This window comes from Macrobrachium rosenbergii, chromosome 44 (genome assembly GCF_040412425.1).
Source record: "Macrobrachium rosenbergii isolate ZJJX-2024 chromosome 44, ASM4041242v1, whole genome shotgun sequence".
Classification (NCBI taxonomy): domain Eukaryota; kingdom Metazoa; phylum Arthropoda; class Malacostraca; order Decapoda; family Palaemonidae; genus Macrobrachium; species Macrobrachium rosenbergii.
This window is the reverse complement of record NC_089784.1, coordinates 7,420,497-7,439,410: the sequence shown is the minus strand read 5'-3', so window position 1 is coordinate 7,439,410 and position 18,914 is coordinate 7,420,497. Positions and strand designations below refer to the sequence as shown.

Here is an 18,914-nt window from a genome sequence, read left to right as displayed (position 1 = left end):
TCTCTCGCTCTTCCAGTTCAGCTATCTCTCTAACAAGTATACGCCGAAAGCGTCAGATTTTAAAAACTTTAGCCTGTGGATACGTTTATGCAAATTGATTTATCGTTAAATATATTACTATCTCATGATACTGGCTCAAACTAAAGATTACAAAAATATCTTTCGTTGGGTCTTTGTAAAATGCGGGTCTTGCTGGTGTTTCGAAAAAGTTATTCATTTCCCATTAAAAAAATAATAATAGAACAGACATGATCAACTTAACTTTAGTAAGAAAGTCCACCACAAAATTTCTGTTTTCCTCTGAGATCTGAGTCGAGATAAAAACGATTAAAAAAATTTTAATTTTAAACCTATCAGAAATTAATTAAAACCTGAAGATTATCAAAATAAAAAAATAAACTTGCACATGCACCACAACTCGCCCGTGGTAACGGAACACATAATATCATCTTCGGAGAGCGAATTTGATAAGACCCCAGAGTTTTTTCTTGAAATCACTCACCTATCAGACAATATAGTTCGAGCTGCCGGAGCGTTACGCCGTTTTAGCTATCAGACTCAAACGACCTTCCCGGACGCAGTACTTCCTGCCCTAATCGACGGAAGTCAGGTTTTTGCAGATCATTTGAAGCCAGTAATTTCCCAATGAATGTGTGCAATTGTTTATTTGCCTTTCAGTCCTTTTTTCTTTTCGTCTTGTAGCAACTACGGCGAAGAAAAGCGAAAGTGAAGAAGATTTGACGGTTTCAATACCCAGTTTCCTTCCCGTTTAGAACCGAGCCGCGCGATTGGCTGGAGGCGAAAGGAGCTGACGCTTTATTGGCCGAGAGTTGTTTGAGTTCCTTGGACTGTGATTGGTCGAGAGCAGAATTGAAATGACCTTTAGCGGTCATGTTTGTGTTACCTGGGGCTATATGCATATATAAAGAACGTGCAAGTACTGTTTCCAGGACCATCAAGTCTGTTTACTGGAGAGTGAGTGTCACATGACTAGTTCGCGTTTGTACCTGCTGATACAAAGGAATTTGTTGATAATAACAGGCTAAAGTGGACTGTGACCATAGTCGCTATGAGTTTACTTATTAAATAATTTTGATACTGAATGGCAATCTGTGATACTCAGCATGAAATAGAACAAGAAAAACATTCAATACATGATGAATGGAATTTAAAATTTAATGTAAATGAAAATCAAAATCAGTAATGCATGTATGATTCGGTATGGTGCTTACTTTGCCATTATTCAGCTTGGAAAAGTTTGAAAAATTGTTGGTGAATGAACGGACAGTCTTAATTACTTTGGTTGAAGATGAATTCGAATGATTCTGAGTGTTTATTGTCGCTTATAACTATTTACCAGATAAACTAAATTCGTGATTGATTACTGTAGTACTGGCAACTCATTTATGCATTTTCCTACTCATTCATCAACATAGTTTGCCACAAATGTCTTTGACTCTTTCAACTTTCGCCTATTCTGTCAACCTGGCTATCATTTTATGATTATATTTAGCTATCGTCAGATAAGAGAAAGACGATCAGCAACTCAGGCATATAAAACACTAAGAGCCCACGTGTTAGATGACATGCATTCATACAACCCTTTTAGGTACACGCGAACGCTATAAAAGAACAAAATACTATCTCGCCTCGGAAAATGCATTAAGGGGTTTCAATTAACAAAACATAACTGATTGAAGGAAAGCTGGGCAATATTAGCAAATGATTTTTGTGTTAACCAAAAGGTCATTCTGAAGTAGATTTTGAGACGTGTGCAAGGAAAGTCAGAGTCTGTGTCGAATTATGATGTGATTGGAATTCGTTTGAGGACAAATAGATATTGAGATTATACGCATTCTAAAATACGTGTTAACTCGCAGGAATAAGTACGTCCGTGTGAAGGTCTGACAGGTGCAAATGTACTTTAATTCAAAAGATTTTTATGCTCAGCAGAAGTTATGAACAAAGGGGAAAAAACGGGAGATACCATCTATTTCTAGAACAAGTTAACAACTGAGAGGTTAATTACATGAGTTTAACGCTTAAAATATCGACAAATGTTGATGGAACTTATGGAGAAGTAAAATAACATTTCATCAAAACCGAGTTGACAGGAAATCGGTGACACACGGAATCCAAGATGACAAAGAGAAGAGACCCACAGGCGTAATCGTTTTAAAATAAAATGCTACGAGTGATGGCGGAATGATTGAAGGTGTAACCTATAAAAAAAGAGTGATCCATGCAAAGCTGGAATGACATATGAATGAAATAAAAATTCCAGTTGAGATGCATACTAGAATGCGTGGAAAGATCTGTGACAAACTTAGTAAACGAGAGTGAAGTGCCTGCTTTAAACCTAAAGAAAAGATAAGCGTAACCTACTGAAATGAAACAAATGTATATAATGTCACCATGTCCTCGCAAAATTAAAAACTATTATATAAGGGCAAATCAAAAAATTAATTCCCAACACAGATCAGAAAATAAACGAGTTGTAAGAAAGAGGGATGAAAATAATACATCATTTATATATAGAAGTCTGAAAAGGATAATTCATTAAAATAGAGAAATGCAAAAGCAATTTATATAGCTCAAGACGAGAAGAAAGGAAAATATGTTGACTCCGTTGTTATGAACTCTGCCTAAAGTGTGAAACTAAACGATAGCCTTTACAAATTTGATGGTCGAGCTTCGAAGTATGTCGTTGAGCATGAACAACTAAACACTATATTAGTCGTACATGTTTGTCATCTAATCTTCTTTTGCTCCTTTTGTTTTCAACTTTTTTTTTAGGGCGTGCCTGAAAAGGGAATCAGAAGGTTCTGAAGACTGTCCAGATTAAAAAAAAAAAATCATAAGAACGGGTTATCCATCAGTTTTATAAAAGCACGAGGTGTTGTTTCAACAAATATTGCGAGCAATTCGAAATAGCAAAAATCAAAGTATGAAAGAGAGGTGAATATGGTGGTATAGAAAAATACTTACTAGAATATGTAAAAGTAGTCTAGTCATGTGAAAAGGCAGCAGTAATTAAACACGGGGGAAAGACCTTATGCTAAGTGGTCCACTGACTTTTTGTAGAGAGCCAGTATATGTATGTATGTGTATGTATATATATATATATATATATATATATATATATATATATATATATATATATATATATATATATATATATATATATATATATATATATATATATATATATATATATATAGGTTCATATATATCGTATGTAAGTTCACACAAAAGGTAAATTTTGTAAAGTCGCTTTCAGGTCAAGTTTTGGTCTACGAAATTTGGGAAGAAATAGAATCCTGATGCCCAATTGTTACTATGATTCTGATTTCGAATTTATAAACCCATTTGATTTCAGGGTCTGTGAGGAGCTATTCATACTGTTATTTTCGGAATGACAGAACCCTTCACTTTTAGGGGTAAAAGTTCAAGGGCACCTTATATTCCAAGGTATCTAATTTGTTTAATTTTCAGGTTAAACTTCTTTAGGTGAAATTACTAAGCATTTTAGTTATTTTATAAAACGAAATAAATCATGGAATAAATATGTAAATATGTATTATAGTTTTCTTCAAAGGCTGCGCTAGTATGACTTTTTTTCCAAGCTTTCGCCTCGACTAATAATGGCTGAATTATTTGCCAATTTTGGCTAGAAAAGGTTCCTGGAACGTTACCAGTGTTCAGTACCATCAGGAAATAAGCAAAATGTTTAAATGCTCACCAAAAGTGACTTTTATATAAGAATAAGAACTATGATATGGGTTCAAGCTAGTTATTTTACTTCATGAACCGTCTTCATTGCACTTGCACGGACGACAGTAACCGGGTAAGCAACTGAAGTGAAAGCAGTTTTATAAATTATATCATTGTAAAAGGCAGTATATATCTTATACATAGGTATCATTTGAGAGCATATGTAACGACGGGTGCTCCGTGTGCCCTACATGAAACCAGTAAATTCTCATCATTGACAAGTGAATGGGAGGCAGCGTCTCCCATTGTTTCCCGAGAGCAAGTTCTCCTCCCGTTTGGATGCCATGCTACTCATCCGTCGCTTTTCCAGTAAAAGACAGAACCTTTGTTATTTGTTAGGCATATGGCATCTCCGTTTTGTGGGAAATAAGAGCTTTTTACATGGTTGTGGTTTAGGTTTATCGTTTTGGGTCGGGTTGAACCTTTCTGACCGTGAATTTTCACTGGTCCCATTGTTACCTTAGGTGCTTTTGACCTTCAGAATTATCGGTAAACCATTCTGTCATCAGGAAGCGGTATACAACACATTGCCTCTTCGGATATATCTCTAAACCAAACAAGTAATTTTCCCATCACGAAGATGGGAAAGTTACTCTGACAGAGCAATTCTGTCGTAGGAACTCAAATTTGTTGCTATTCCATACTAAAATATTTGATCAACACGTACTCTTCATGACTCGAGATTGTTACTTCCCTAAAATGCTTCTTTTCATCTCTTACAATATCAGTCCGCACTCTACTGTGCAAGCAACTTACTCTTCTAATAGTCACTCAGCCTCCTCTATATATTTTCTTTTTATTTTATCGCATTTTCTCATACCCAACGGATAAATGATTTTATGTCACTTTTGGCACCTTTTCTTTAACCGGACATAACATCTTACATAGTCTACTAAGATATGCAACGGATAAAAAGTAGTGATTAATTAACTTTTCATCTACATTTTGGCACGGTTTTCAGTCAACACAGAACAAACTTGGTTTTTACGCCATTAAAAGGAATTTGATGCCTCTTGCTTTCTCTCGTAACTTGCTCGTGTTTCCAGAAGCATAACCAATACCATCTCTCTGGAAGACAAGACTTTCCACCCGTTCAGATTCAAACACTTCGTTGAAACAAGATACACTTCTAAACAGTTTTAGTTCTTAGTGAATGACTTATTTAAACTTGTTTTTAATAACCTTTTCTCGGTGCTTCAAACACTTCTCTTCATTCTCTTTTCTCAAGTTTGTTCCGTCTTTGCTATTGAATGATTTACTCTCGCTTTTTTCTGTTTTCTGGTTTAAAGCGCATGAACGGAATCATTTCATAACCTTTCAAATCTATTGTCGTTTCACGTATTAGTTTGTATAGCAAAGAAATAATGTTAATTTTAATGCCAACGTGCTATGCAAGAACATGAAAGCCTCAAACTTCATTCTTTAAAATTATAAAACGACAAAGACTGATTAGCGAGGGAATTTTGTAGCTAAATACGTAAAAGGGCAGGTAAATGAATAAAAAAAATATATACACTTTACGTATTAAAAACAAGGTGAATGGAGAAAAAATTACTTAATTTAATTTACTCTACACGGAGCAAAAATTAAAAGGAACGCTTACCGATTAAGTATGGAATTCATAGGACGTAAATCCTACCCCTCCACCCCCAAGGACCCAATCTGTGGTATTCGAGTCAAGCGAGATATCAGGAATCAGCAAAAACAGTAGAAATAATTGGACAGTGCCAACGGTCAACAGGTCTCCTGCACGGCCTTGTGTACTTAAGTTATCTTCCCTGCAACTTCCAGGTGATAAAGTGAATTTTTGAACAACTGCAGAGTTCTCTTTGCTTGATCTTCCTGGGGCGTTGTCTTGTCAAATTGATGTAAGGTTCATATAACCTCTCAAACTTCAACGTGACTTTTTGCTTTATGGTTTTACAGTTCTCAACAGTTTCTGGTGAATTATGTCATGATTCTAAACACAGTTTCTAATGTACGTTTACTTTAAGTATGAATATGCAATGACCCAATACACTCGCGGCAATAACTTTCTGATTATCTGTTTTCATCTCTTCTGGTTAATAAAGTTCAGTGTGTATATGCATCCATTTTCATGCACACACCAGAACAAATGTAATTAAGAATACACAATGTGCATGCTCCTGCAAGAAAACAACATATAGTACTTGTATCAGTTGTGGGAAACTTTGAATCTTCCAGCAAAATTCTTTTAAAGTGTATGACAGTCTTGATGAGCAATGCCGAAATCTGATGGCTTTTTCACAGATTTGAACTTCTCAAATCTTAAGTGATTTCATACATGGATGTCAAATTATTTCCAAAGGTATTATGTAAGACTAAAGCATGGCATGACAGTACACAGTTGTTGATAAAAGCAAATAGGCTAAGCCACAAACCAATGGAAAATGACAGATTCAAAGCCTCTTTACAACTGCGGCTTTAAGAGCCCTTTCTAGAGCATATTCCGACTTCTAATATTATCTTCAGTATCAGCAGCTATAACAATAGCTAACGTAACTAACAGTTCATACACCACTTTAAGGTCCAGAGACAATTCATCCCCAGAGAAACTTAGAGAAATTAATTCAATCGTTAATGTACGATCATCAACATTCTCGGTGGCAGAGCCGTGTTTCATCCGGGAAGGTAAGTGAGTGTTGCACTAATCTCGTTCGATCCCCAGGCTTCACAGTATGAGATCTAATCTTTGTTGCCCATCAGGTGGCGGTGTGACTTTGCTGAGCTTCCGCTCGCTGGTGTAAAGGATATCTTCATGACACAAGCTGAGGTCGAATCATGACAATCATCAGGATGTTGATTTAGCAACTATACAACCAGAGCGGTAGTCTGTTTCTCACTTTCTCTCCCTGGAAGTGAGAGCTGTACTATCTGTCCTTGTCCTTTTGAGGTCCTTGTGATATCTATGTTAGGGTAAGCCTTTGGGTTACCTTTTGGTGGCTGTTTCGTGTCAAAATGCTGCCTACGCCTGAACAGTGATATTAGTTCATTAGAGTGTGACATGGCTGTCCTAGCACGCTGAAAACAACAATTTCCATATCTCTTTATTGAATATCATCTATAACCCTGTATTTAATATGATATTCTTCTTTTAATTTTTCGGAAAGTTGCTGCATACCACACACACACACACACACACACACACACCCATACTCTACTATTTTTATTTAAATTTTGCCAGCAGTAATCTACTGCCCAAAGTTCTCAAGCCACCCAGTGCCTTTTCTGCGTTTGGCATTAAGATTATTCCTACTCTACCAATTCCATCTGCTCTTCCTGAGCAAATATATACTTCACCCACTTCCAATCTCTCTTGTCCCATAGCTTTGTTCCGTGACTCACAGAGAGACAAAATGTCAAATTCGTATCTCTCAAATTTATTTTCTGCTTGTGTTATCTTTCCAATTAGATTCAGGGTTATTATGACCCAATTTCATATCTTCTATTTAATCATAGTATTTATAAATGCAGAGTCTTGACACCCCATACACCTAGGTCTGCGCAGCCCTTTCCTAAACTGTGTTTATGTGGCAGAATATATAAAAGATTCACTGGCCTAACACACTGGAGGATAACCAGTTCCTTGCAGTGTACAGCTCCTAGCTGATTTTGGCCAGTAACCCCCACCACTGCCTATTGGTTTTAACCGAGGTCATCTGCCAGACCAATGATTTCTGGAGCTCCTCCTGGCCAAGGCTACAATTTTTTATTGTAGGTTCAGCCTTTACCTAAAGAGGTGTCGACCTACAAGGCAGCAGGTGATCGTACCCTCTGAATTTTGAGGCCCTAATCAAGGTACAGATTGGCGCAGCTGGACCTCTGCCCACTAGGGGAACATATGCAACTCCCTGAAGGTAAATACATACCCCAGTCACACATACACACACACACAAATATAAATAAATATATACAACACACACACACACACACACATATATATATATGTATATATATGTGTGTGTGTGTGAGTATATGGGTAACTGGGGTATGTACGTACCTTCAAAGAATTGCGTAATAGCCCCTTGGTGGGCATATACACACACACACATATATATATGTGTGTATGTGTATATATACATACATATATACACATATATATAAACCAGTATAATATTTTGTGAAAAGACCATACATGAATAGTTTTGCATAAATGTATTTATATGAAAAGTGAGGGGAAATACTTTTTAACATATATCTTACGGAAATAGCTTCAAACTGTAGCCGAATGAATGAAATATAAAGGTATCATATGAAGGCATTTTCTTATACTTCACAGGCAATTTATATCCATACTCTACAGTGTTCAGCCACTATCTTTTGTTCTTCAGAAAACTGACTTTCCTGTGCCGTATGACGCAATAGAGTGTGACTCAATGCCTTATTTCTATTTAATCTTACAGTGGAGGTCCTCATTCGTCCGATAAGCTCTTATACAACGCCCGTTACCTGGTATCTAACCCTTCTATGTAAGTATTATCCGCTATTGTCGTCTTTCCTTTACAGTGTAAGACATGTATCGCCGTTACACTTTCTTGTCTAAGCTTTAATGAGAGTAGAATCTACTTGTGATAGGTCTGTGTATTAAAAATTATGAAAAATAGATTACTGACATATAACATTTTCTACAGCTAATGGGTATATATTGGACCTAGAAAGCCGAATTTCAACCAAGCGCTTAAGGGGAAAAAAGCAAGATTGCAGCCACACGTGCTGCAAGAATATTCTGACGCATTTAATCTACAAAATGACTTGCATTTTAGGACCATTGGCATGGAAAACACCATCTCATCATGCATCAACCGTAGTGGCTTGAATATTGTTCAACAGCCAGAACAATGAAGAAGACTGGGGGACGATGCACATTGTTTGGCCAATTTTCCCCCACTAAAAGACTGACCGAAAAAATAGATGATAGGTCTTAACAATGGTGCACGCACATTCACCACCGTAAAAACTGTAGCTGGAGCCAAGTAATATTCGTCAATATGGGGGCTTGGAGCTGTGGGTGGGTGGGTGGAGGTGGCGATGTTTCAAGAGAGGAAAATCTTACGGATTTTAACAGGTTGAGTTTCCAGTAATTTTTTTCATATCGAGATGTAGAGCATGGTTATTTTACGTCAGTTTTTACAGACACAGAGGTGACTTGTCGTAAAACCGCAGGCCAAGTTAAGCCTCATGTTTAGAGTTTTGATCCCCATCTTGCAAATGCTCTAAGCCATGAAAAGAAGTAAGAAGCATTCCGGCTGAAATATATTCGAGCAGAGGCAGGACTTGTAAGTACCATGACATGAAAAGAAATATGAAATATCTCTAAAGCAAATGTTAGGCAATGATGAAATGCCACAACAGAAATTCGCATGTGTTGCTAAATCGACCGGAAGAACAACGAGATCTACGAAAAGGAAGTACAGTGTGCCGTGTACTTCATAAGCATACATCACTGCAGGGTAATCTTTCTTCATCAAAACCATCTGAATTGTTTCAGAAACACCACTCTCATTTTCAAATGAACATGAGATAAGAGATAACAAGTAATGGGCGAAAGACATTGCTCTTATCTTTTAATCAGTCCGTGATCTAACCAACTTGATCACCGAACATCCTTCTGTAACCTTCTGTTTAGCTTGTATAAGGCATCAGGATGGAATAATATTAGTTAAAATTATATAATTCAGTGCTTACCAATTTTCTGCTTCAGCAGGAAGGTTGACATAGTCTTGCATTAGTGCAGAATAACCGAAATAGAATATTCTACCAAATATAAAAAAAAAAATCAGCGATCTAAAAAGCGTAAAACTGAATATATGCCTAGAATAATATATTCATACACATATAAAAGCCAGAAAATAGAGAAGGAAAAGAAAGGAAAGCATGAGTGAGTGTAATCTCGACCAAGGAACTCAAACCCAAGTCGAAGATAAAGCGCTGGACACTTAAGGCACAACCCAAGGCTGAAGAACATTGTTATACGGTCGCTGACCCAAACGACTTTAAGCAATGAAATGTGGCGCATGAGGTGTCTCATCCGATGAAAGAGAGGATGTCGAGCGCTCACCTTGTAATGAAACTGAAAATTCGCAGCAATAAGTGAATCGAACTTCTTTTCAAGCAACAGATTGAAATAACACTCTTACAGGGTCTTGAGCGTACCGGCACTAATATTTGGAAATAACCCCATAAGCGGAGTAATATCTTGGGAATGATAAAACGCAACCGGAATGAACAAAGTAGGCGGTGGAAAAATGTTCTAGAACTCTGGGGTGCCATCGATGAATGACACTGACCCAGGAATGTCAGAAGGAAGTTGATGTGATTCAAGCGCGAATGGAACTGAACAGCTTCTTCGTAAATATCTGGAGAGATTTTCAATTCCTCTCTGAATGAAGGAAAGACGAAACTGTTCAAATTACCCAAAATCTACTACACGTATACTCAAGAAAGTGGAAATCTGCCTGACGTAACATCAACAAATGCCTTTAAGGTATTCTCCACAGCTATTCTGAACATCACTGATACTGCAGTATAAATATATATCAAATAATGAGCAAGAACGTTCTAGAAAAGAGAAGATCTATAAAGATTAGATTTTGTTTCTCAGGACACATTGTACAGTAATCAAATGAAACGAGAATTCTACTTGGGTCAACATCAGTAGAGATGGAGTCTAACTACTTTTTGATGAATGAGCCGAGACGAGCTGAAAAGAAAATTTAATTTCACATTTCAACAGAAGCAAATATGAAGCTACTTTCTCAGTTATGTCAGTATCAAAGACTTTTTACTTTCCGTCTCTCCTTGGGCATGGACTATTTATGAGAGTGAGTTATATAAAAATGAATATATATATATATATATATATATATATATATATATATATATATATATATATATATATATATATATATTATTTTATATATACTTTTACCAGGTACGTATATATTTTTGATAACCACCATGCCCTCTTAACTTCTCGATTTCTTCACACTCTGGAAACGCTTGTCACTACTAGGCCTAGAAGGTGGCAAGTAGTTGATATCTTTTCACCAAAACTCTTTCTCTTTTTTCAGGCTTGTTTTTTCTTCAAGGAACACTTGGTGTAAGTAAAATACTGTTTCCGTTTTTCCTCCATCGGATAAAATGTTTCCTGGCACAATAAATCAAGTACCAGTTGACACAAACAATGAAAATTTGTAAAGAATAAGCCACATCAGGCTTGTGTTCCTTTCAATGTAGTATATATCTTTATAAAGACATGTCACATAGCAAAATTCACAGAGAACAACAAGTTTAAATCATGATCAGATCATTTTTTTCAGAAAAGACCTTCATGTATGATACAATCAAATATTAGTTCTGCGTTACGATCATATTTTACAGTTAAATTAGTTATTATAACAGATTTCTATTCCTGGTTTCAAAATTTCATATTTTTTCGATCATTAAAGTTTGTCATTTATTTTATAAGGTAATTCTAACGCATGTTATCAAAATTATCTTTGACAACAGGCAGAGTTCGGGGCAAGATTACCTGAAACTCCATCGCAGTCATACCTACCGCCTCCCTCCCTTAACACTGGAAATAATTTGGGGACTACATCCGTAAGAAACGATAACACACCAACAGATAACGTAGCTACCCCATCAGATTCAACAAATGCCAGAGAAGTAACAGACACGCAGACTGCCCGTGAAACATTGGAAGACGGTCCTATTTTTGGGGTTACTGGTACAAACACTGGAGATAACGACTTTAGGGAAATATCTAATTTAAGTACGGAATCACCACCCGCTGAATCAACAGGTGGCAACTTTGACCCTCAAAGTAACATTGTCAGTGATACTGGTCGCGATGACAATACAGTGATTGACAGCTCTAGGGATGAGGGAACAGAAGGAAGAAGAAATCAAATCGATGGTGGCAGAAACGAAGGCAGCAGTGGAGGAGGAGGAGGAGGAGGAGGAGGAGGAGGAGGAGGAGGAGGAGGAGGAGGAGGAGGAGGAGGAGGAGGAGGAAGCTTTGCCAAGGACCCAAGAGATGGAGACAGTGATGGTATACCTGGCATTGCTGGTGATGACTATCCCACCTTGGCCCGCATTCCTGACACTGGATTTTCTTGTCGAAGCCAAGAACTGCCGGGTTATTACGCAGATCAAGAAGCTCAATGCCAGGTAAATCTTTATTATACATATATATATATATACATATATATATATATATATATATATATATATATATATATATATATATATATATATATATATATATATATTCTACCACGCGTTAATCAAACTTAGACTAACTGATCATAGTAAATATCTAAATCCTAGTCATATTAAAACTTCATGAAAACTGGTTCAAGCTTATCTAAAGAGAGAACATAACCTCTAACGAGATTACAATGAAACCAAGAAATATTTATCTACTTGTTGTAGATCTTAGTAAATTAGTTTCCGGAAAAATATTATCACTGAGTTTTATTAGTGCAGAAAAATGGAACTTCAAATTATTATAGCTTGTAAATTAGGTTCTCTTTCCAGGTATTCTATATCTGTCAGTTAGGCGGACGTCAAGACGGCTTTCTTTGCCCCAATGGTACCCTCTTCAATCAACAGCTTTTGATATGTGATTGGTGGTATAATGTGGATTGTGAACTGGCAATGGACTACTTCTCTGTCAATGAACGTATTTATGCTGGACCTGCATCTTCTCAAACTGGAGGAACTGAAGAACAATCCCGTACCACTGTCAAAGAAAATGCTGATCAAGAAACTGCTGCAAGCATGATGAATGAACAAACGGTACTAGATAATAATGATGAAAGTGCTTCTAATTTAGGCAATGAAATAGGCCCTGCTGAAGACAATAGACTCTCCAGTGAAGGAGTCCTCGAAAAGTCTGATGGTGAATCACACAATATTGAAACGACTAACACTGGTGAAAGTGACCCAGTCAGTATAAGCCCTAATACTGATGTGCCTATTGTGTTTAGTCCTGATGACTTAAATGAAGATAGTGGTGAAGATGGTGGGTTAGACGGGGCCTCATCCACAGTTCAGGAGTCCACACGCAGTAGGGACACTGAAATTAACAAAGGTTATATTCCACCTCGTCAAGCCCCAAGTGCCCCTAGTGGAAATATTGCTGGTGATTCTGGGACTGGGAGTAATGGAATTAATGTTGACATATATGAAGTAACTCAAAATACTCCCGTAGCTGGCACAGGGATAAACAACTTGGATGATTTACCAGAAAATAATGGTGAAAATATTCCAGATGATTTGCAGCCAGGTTATGGCAGCAGAGTACCCCAGGAGCCATCTTCGTCACCAACACAAATAGACGTAACTGAAGGGAGTCAAGAAACTACTTTTGCCATTTCGACTTCTAGGCCTAAACAGGAAGACACCACCTACATTGGCTATTCTCTACCAGAACCTTCCAGCCCTCTTGGCCTGCCAACGACCGAAAATATTCCTATTTCCAGAACCACAGAGAGAAGTTTTCCTCCACCTCAGCAACCCTTGGAACTCCCAGATTATTCAGGAAATGTCCATTCTGACTTTGATGACGATGTTTCAGATCAACCAGCAAGAGATGATGAGAATGCTTACACAGGATATTCTTACCCTACTCCAACTAATCCATTAGACATTGATGCCATTCCCTCCAGTCAAACTCCATTAGATTCATCGCGAGATAGCATAGCAAATGATAGCAACAACTTGATTCCAGGAGAGAGTGATGGGTCGTCTATGGTACACAGGACACTGACAGAACAAAGCTCTATGGGACCTGGGTATTCGTATCCAACTCCTGATAATCCTCTCGTATTACCTGGAGTTAGAACCCCAGCGCCTCCACCCACAAGACACTATCTACCACCAGAGCAGTAACAACAATTCCTTTTAGAAACTGTATTAACCTCACACATTATAGAATTCGATGGAGTTGCTGAAACAACAAAAACTTTTAGCAAAGGAAACAATTTGAAGAAACTATAAATATTAAAAGTTGTGTGATTTTTTTGTGGTTAACAGTGTTCACACTAGTAACTTACAAATACTAGCAATTTGAGTAACCAATAAAAATCGACTTCTCTTTGCCAATAACCTTTAATCTTAGGATTCCAAAGATGAGACAGTTTCCTAGACTTCTCATGTTACTCCGGTGAGTTGTAATGGTGTAGTCGAGATATGGGTTACTTGTCTCTTTCTAAAGGGCAACCGTATAAAAAAATGTTGACAGTTTCTGCTTTAAATTCTAAAGCCAGATGGGTGGTTTGTGTAACTTAAAAACCCCTGTTATTCTTAAAACGCAAATGTGTAGCGCCTCTTTTCCTTTTCATCGAAAATTCTTAGTTATAACTATATTGGCCTAGGGTTTGCTGTTCCTATTCTTCTAAAAAACAGGTCCTCTCTTGGTACGTGGTAAGGTTTTACCCATAACACGAACGAACTGACGCATGTGAAAATCGATTATAAATAAAATGTACAGATCATTTAATTGAAAAATAAAGTTTCAAACATAACTCATGCTACTGACTTCACACAAAAACCAGTCATTACATGGACCCAGTGTTAACATGACTTGAGTCTTAAGCAAATCAGTTTTTGCATTTGAACACCATTTCGGTCAGCTTTATCTCAAGACTTCATTGTCTTTCTCTCCACTGTTATGGGAACACAAAACATGAACTTTTGTTTCTATAAATCCTTTTTCCTTCTAGATCCTTTAAAGAGCTTCCATTGCCTTCCTTTCTTAGTTCTGAAGATTGCTCAGTGGTTAATAACCTTACTCTTAAGAAGGCTCGCGGATGACCTACGAATTATATAGCTTACAATTTATCATATGAATATGAAAAGCAACCTAATACTAAACCTTTACTTAAAGAATGACTATCTCGAGATCTTTTGTGCTTTTTACGTAATTATCCCCATTAGCGATTCCGGTGGTAAACTAGAAAGACTGTCTTGTCGATTAGTAAAACTGAATGGTAATTTTTTTTACACTGAACCACTTATGAACAAATGCATAACAGCTAACTTACTGGAAAGAAGTTCACTTAGCACCATATTTGTAATGCTTCTACTTTAAGACCACGCTTTTGATAAACAGTTACTAAGACAGATTTGTTACATATGCATATGAAAGTTTCTAAGGAGATAAATTATAAAAAAAAATGTAAACGGAAAAAAACCTTCACCCACGCAAAAAACTTCATGAAAATGATAATGGCGCAAATAATGACGTTTGCAATAAAGGACGGAAGATGACAATTTTTTAACAGAAAACATGTAATAATGGCAATGACGACGGCGGTAACGATATTAGAAAAGAAGACCCAAGAAAAAATATTACCAGAAAACATGAGCAATGATAATAATACACGTTTCTTTTCCAGGGTGGACCACATTCTTCTTATTGCAAAGTTTACAGGAGACTCATGACAGGAGGGAGAAGTAATGAAACCTTACGAGCTTCGTTGTCTCAACTGTATAGAGTGAAAACGTAGAAATCTTTACGCTTTCATAAAGAAGGTATAAAACTGAGAAGTGACTGAACATTCTATGTATTTTACTGACTTCATAAAAACAGGTCAGAACCATCATGAGAGATAAGTTGTTACTTAAATAAAGAATACTCTCTCCCTCTCTCATATATATATATATATATATATATATATATATATATATATATATATATATATATATATATATATATATATATATATATACATATATACTGAGTAGCGCTAACTGCAGGTTGAGTACCATTTGTGGTTAACAGAATACTTATATAATGGACGAAACTGTCTGAAAAAAAACGTATCAGACGCATATACATTCCTAACCTTATACACAATTATACGGGTGATAATCATTGTAAGCATATTATATCCATGTTCATACTGCGAGTGTACTTTGTGATAATGCATTTTTGCGTATGCATTTTTACATCAAAATGCATAGCACGCCACATACATGTGCGTGAGGTTTCATTATAAATTTTAATATATATATATATATATATATATATATATATATATATATATATATATATGTGTGTGTGTGTGTGTGTGTGTGTGTGTGTGTGTGTACTTTAAACTCCTTAGAAGACGTATTTTCTTTAAACCCGATTGACCGGAGCACGGTCCAGAAACCGGAGTTACTCTCTCTTCATTCTGCCTTGAGGGAGTTTAGGCACAAATTGACAACTGACATACGTCTGTCTCTATATAGACATTGCTGACCTTGGTTGTATCCATAGTGTAAGTGTACCTACTTGAAATAGTATTGCTTATATTTAGAGAGAGAGAGAGAGAGAGAGTACCTCCGGTTAATAGAATATTTCAGGTACGTGGAGAGAGAGAGAGAGAGAGAGAGAGAGAGAGAGAGAGAGAGAGAGAGAGAGAGAGTTAATAGAATATTTCAGGTTATAGAATATTTCAGGTACGTGGAGTAGAGAGAGAGAGAGAGAGAGAGAGAGAGAGAGAGAGAGAGAGAGAGAGAGAAACTTTCTCCGCAAATCAGCGCTTAGTACCATGATGTGGGTTGCTTCATAAGTACAATCCACAGCTGAAAGAAGAACTACGCTGACCTAGCGCCAATTCTGTATACCAGACAAAACGCTATTGTTCCTGGGAGTCAATGCAGTTGTTTTTTTTTTCAGAGCATGCACTGTTTGCTAAACCGTGCAGCATAAAACCATGTGATGCTCTCGTTATTGATTTGCAAGAGATAGTTAACATAAAATGGAAAATATACACGAAAGAAAAAGTGTCCCAGGCAAATCGCAATCCACGACACTATCAGTCATATCCATAATGAGTCTATCAATTCTTGTTACCTAGACTCTAAAAATGATTAGTAACAATAACATAGATGTAGAAAGCCTAAATGAGTACTCAGCAAGCGAGCACTGACTAGTTTTTGTAGATTGAAATGTCAAAAGGTACGCCAGCAATGAGCCTTCTCGCTGTTTCTATAGCGAAAATGAGGTTCCCTCGGATGAACTGTTGTACTGCAAAAATCGCAACAGTTCGTTTCAGTACAATAACCCTGGATTTTCAGCGGTACCGTCGGAACCCAAGAGCAATTACTATGGCAACGGTATTGAAAGAAAGTGAATTATGTAACAGTTTGTTATCAGTGACTAGAACAGACCCCTTTAACAGAAAACCAAGAAGACACCAGTTGCTACTTTTGGCTGATCTAAGTAATATCTTTCCCGATTATCGGTTACTTGCACTAGTTAATCAACCAAATTATGAAAATAATTATCCTGTCCTTAACCTGGTATAAAAATAGTGCAAAATGTCAGACAGTCTTTCGCGATAATGAAAAAGATTGCTGAAAAAAAAATCAGTCGATAATAAACATCGTGACTAAGGATAGGTTCCAACGTCTGGCCTTGATGCCTTTGCACTATAATTAATCACTCAATCAATTATTCGTTAGCGTTACCTGGCTTTTGGCAACTTTAATCAACCCAGCCCTCATATAACCACAATATTAGTGTAAATAAGACAATGAATTTTGTTAGATAAATAATGTGCAATACTCATAAGATGTAGTCTAAATAAAGCATTTTTTTTTTTTACAAATATACTAACCACACATGCGTAACTGACCGTGGAGACTGGTACACACAAGTTAACAGGGAGCTCCGGTAATGTCGACAAGAGACTTTTTCCCCTTCGGATTTTTCAATTTTCCATTTCACCCATAGTTTGCTAATGATATTTATTAGTTATAATGACAGTGCACGCTACCGTGAACCTTTAGTTTTCACATAATTATCATTGATGTCTTCATCGTATCTTGCAGTTAATTTTATGGTTTAAAACGCTATGTCTGTCTGTATCTGGGCTTCTCCTTCTCCTTGTTTTTATTTAGCTGAAGCAATTACCACCCAAATAATTCCATACTTTCCCCATCCATCGTATCAGACTACTTTAACTTACACCGTTTTTGGAATGAAGTAAAATTAGAAATCAATTTTCTCCTTCTTTAATTTTTTTTTTTTTTGAGAATCCTAGGTACACGTTCTTGTAATAACGCAAATTTAAGGAGTGATGGGTCTTAGTTAAATTTCACTAGATATTAGTTTCTTTTTCAGACTTGAGGCTCGTCTGACGTGGATAATTGTTCTTATGAATATTTCTTACTATTTTGCTTTATTCCCTCTCTCTCTCTCTCTGCCTGCTTGTCTCTGATCCGTAAATTTGCAACAATTACTCTTAATGGGAGCAAAATCAATGTACAGTTTTCCTTTGAGTTTTCATGTCTTCACATTGTAAACATCAAATATTCTTCTGCCAACATTCTACTTTGCTTTCGATAAACCGCATAGAAATATTTTCACGTTATCAGTAATTTTGAATTGCTTCTATCATCAGCAACTCGTGGAAGTCAGTGTTCCCTTGACATCCATGAGAATAAAAATAAAAGTGCCTTAAACTGAGAGTCTTTTAATTTGACAATTGTGTATCAGTTAATCAGCAATTCATCTAGTCTAGTGTGGCAGAATTACAAAATGGGAAGAGAGTGATGATGACCACTGGTGTGTATTTTTCATAAATACAGCACTACTCACATCGAGATCCCCGAACTGCTGACGCTTAGGATGTGGTCATCCTGTTATATGATTATAGAATGTGATGCTAAGGTTTTCATCACTCACTTTTATACTGTCATCTTGGTCTAGTAATCATGATACTCGCCCTGTGGCCAAGAAAGGACTGGGTTGGATATCTGGACGAGGCGGCAATCTGTAAAAACTTTTCATTATATACTATTGCCCATCTATTGACCTAAGCATTAAAGTTTGTAACTGGTAGTTAGTCGGCTTTTATTTAATTTTTGTTGACAACCGGAAGGATAGCACCTTCTGGAGTACTCCTTCAAAATAAAAAGCTGTCAAATGGCATACACGTGTATGAATGTATGTATGTATGCATATATACACATATATATATACAGTATGTATGTGTACATGTTGATAAACATTGCACAAAGCTGTTTGAGGTGCAACATGAAATCTCTTTTAGTTCTCGCCTAATTTATAATCTTCATCATCCTGGAATTTTCATTTAATTTTTAAAAGTTTTATTCTG

General features: G+C 36.6%; 2 protein-coding genes across 4 annotated transcripts in view; one reads left to right on the top strand and one right to left on the bottom strand.

Moving 5' to 3' along the window:
• Positions 1-18,914, bottom strand: part of LOC136829302 (uncharacterized) — a 516,924-nt gene that overhangs the window by 59,018 nt on the left and 438,992 nt on the right. The window lies entirely within an intron of this gene.
• Positions 407-14,324, top strand: LOC136829221 (uncharacterized). The gene is made up of 6 exons (XM_067087523.1): positions 407-605; positions 6,268-6,426; positions 8,199-8,264; positions 10,866-10,894; positions 11,305-11,967; positions 12,337-14,324. The coding sequence occupies exons 1-6, from the start codon at positions 407-409 to the stop codon at positions 13,690-13,692; spliced, it is 2,472 nt and encodes an 823-aa protein (XP_066943624.1). The 3' UTR covers positions 13,693-14,324.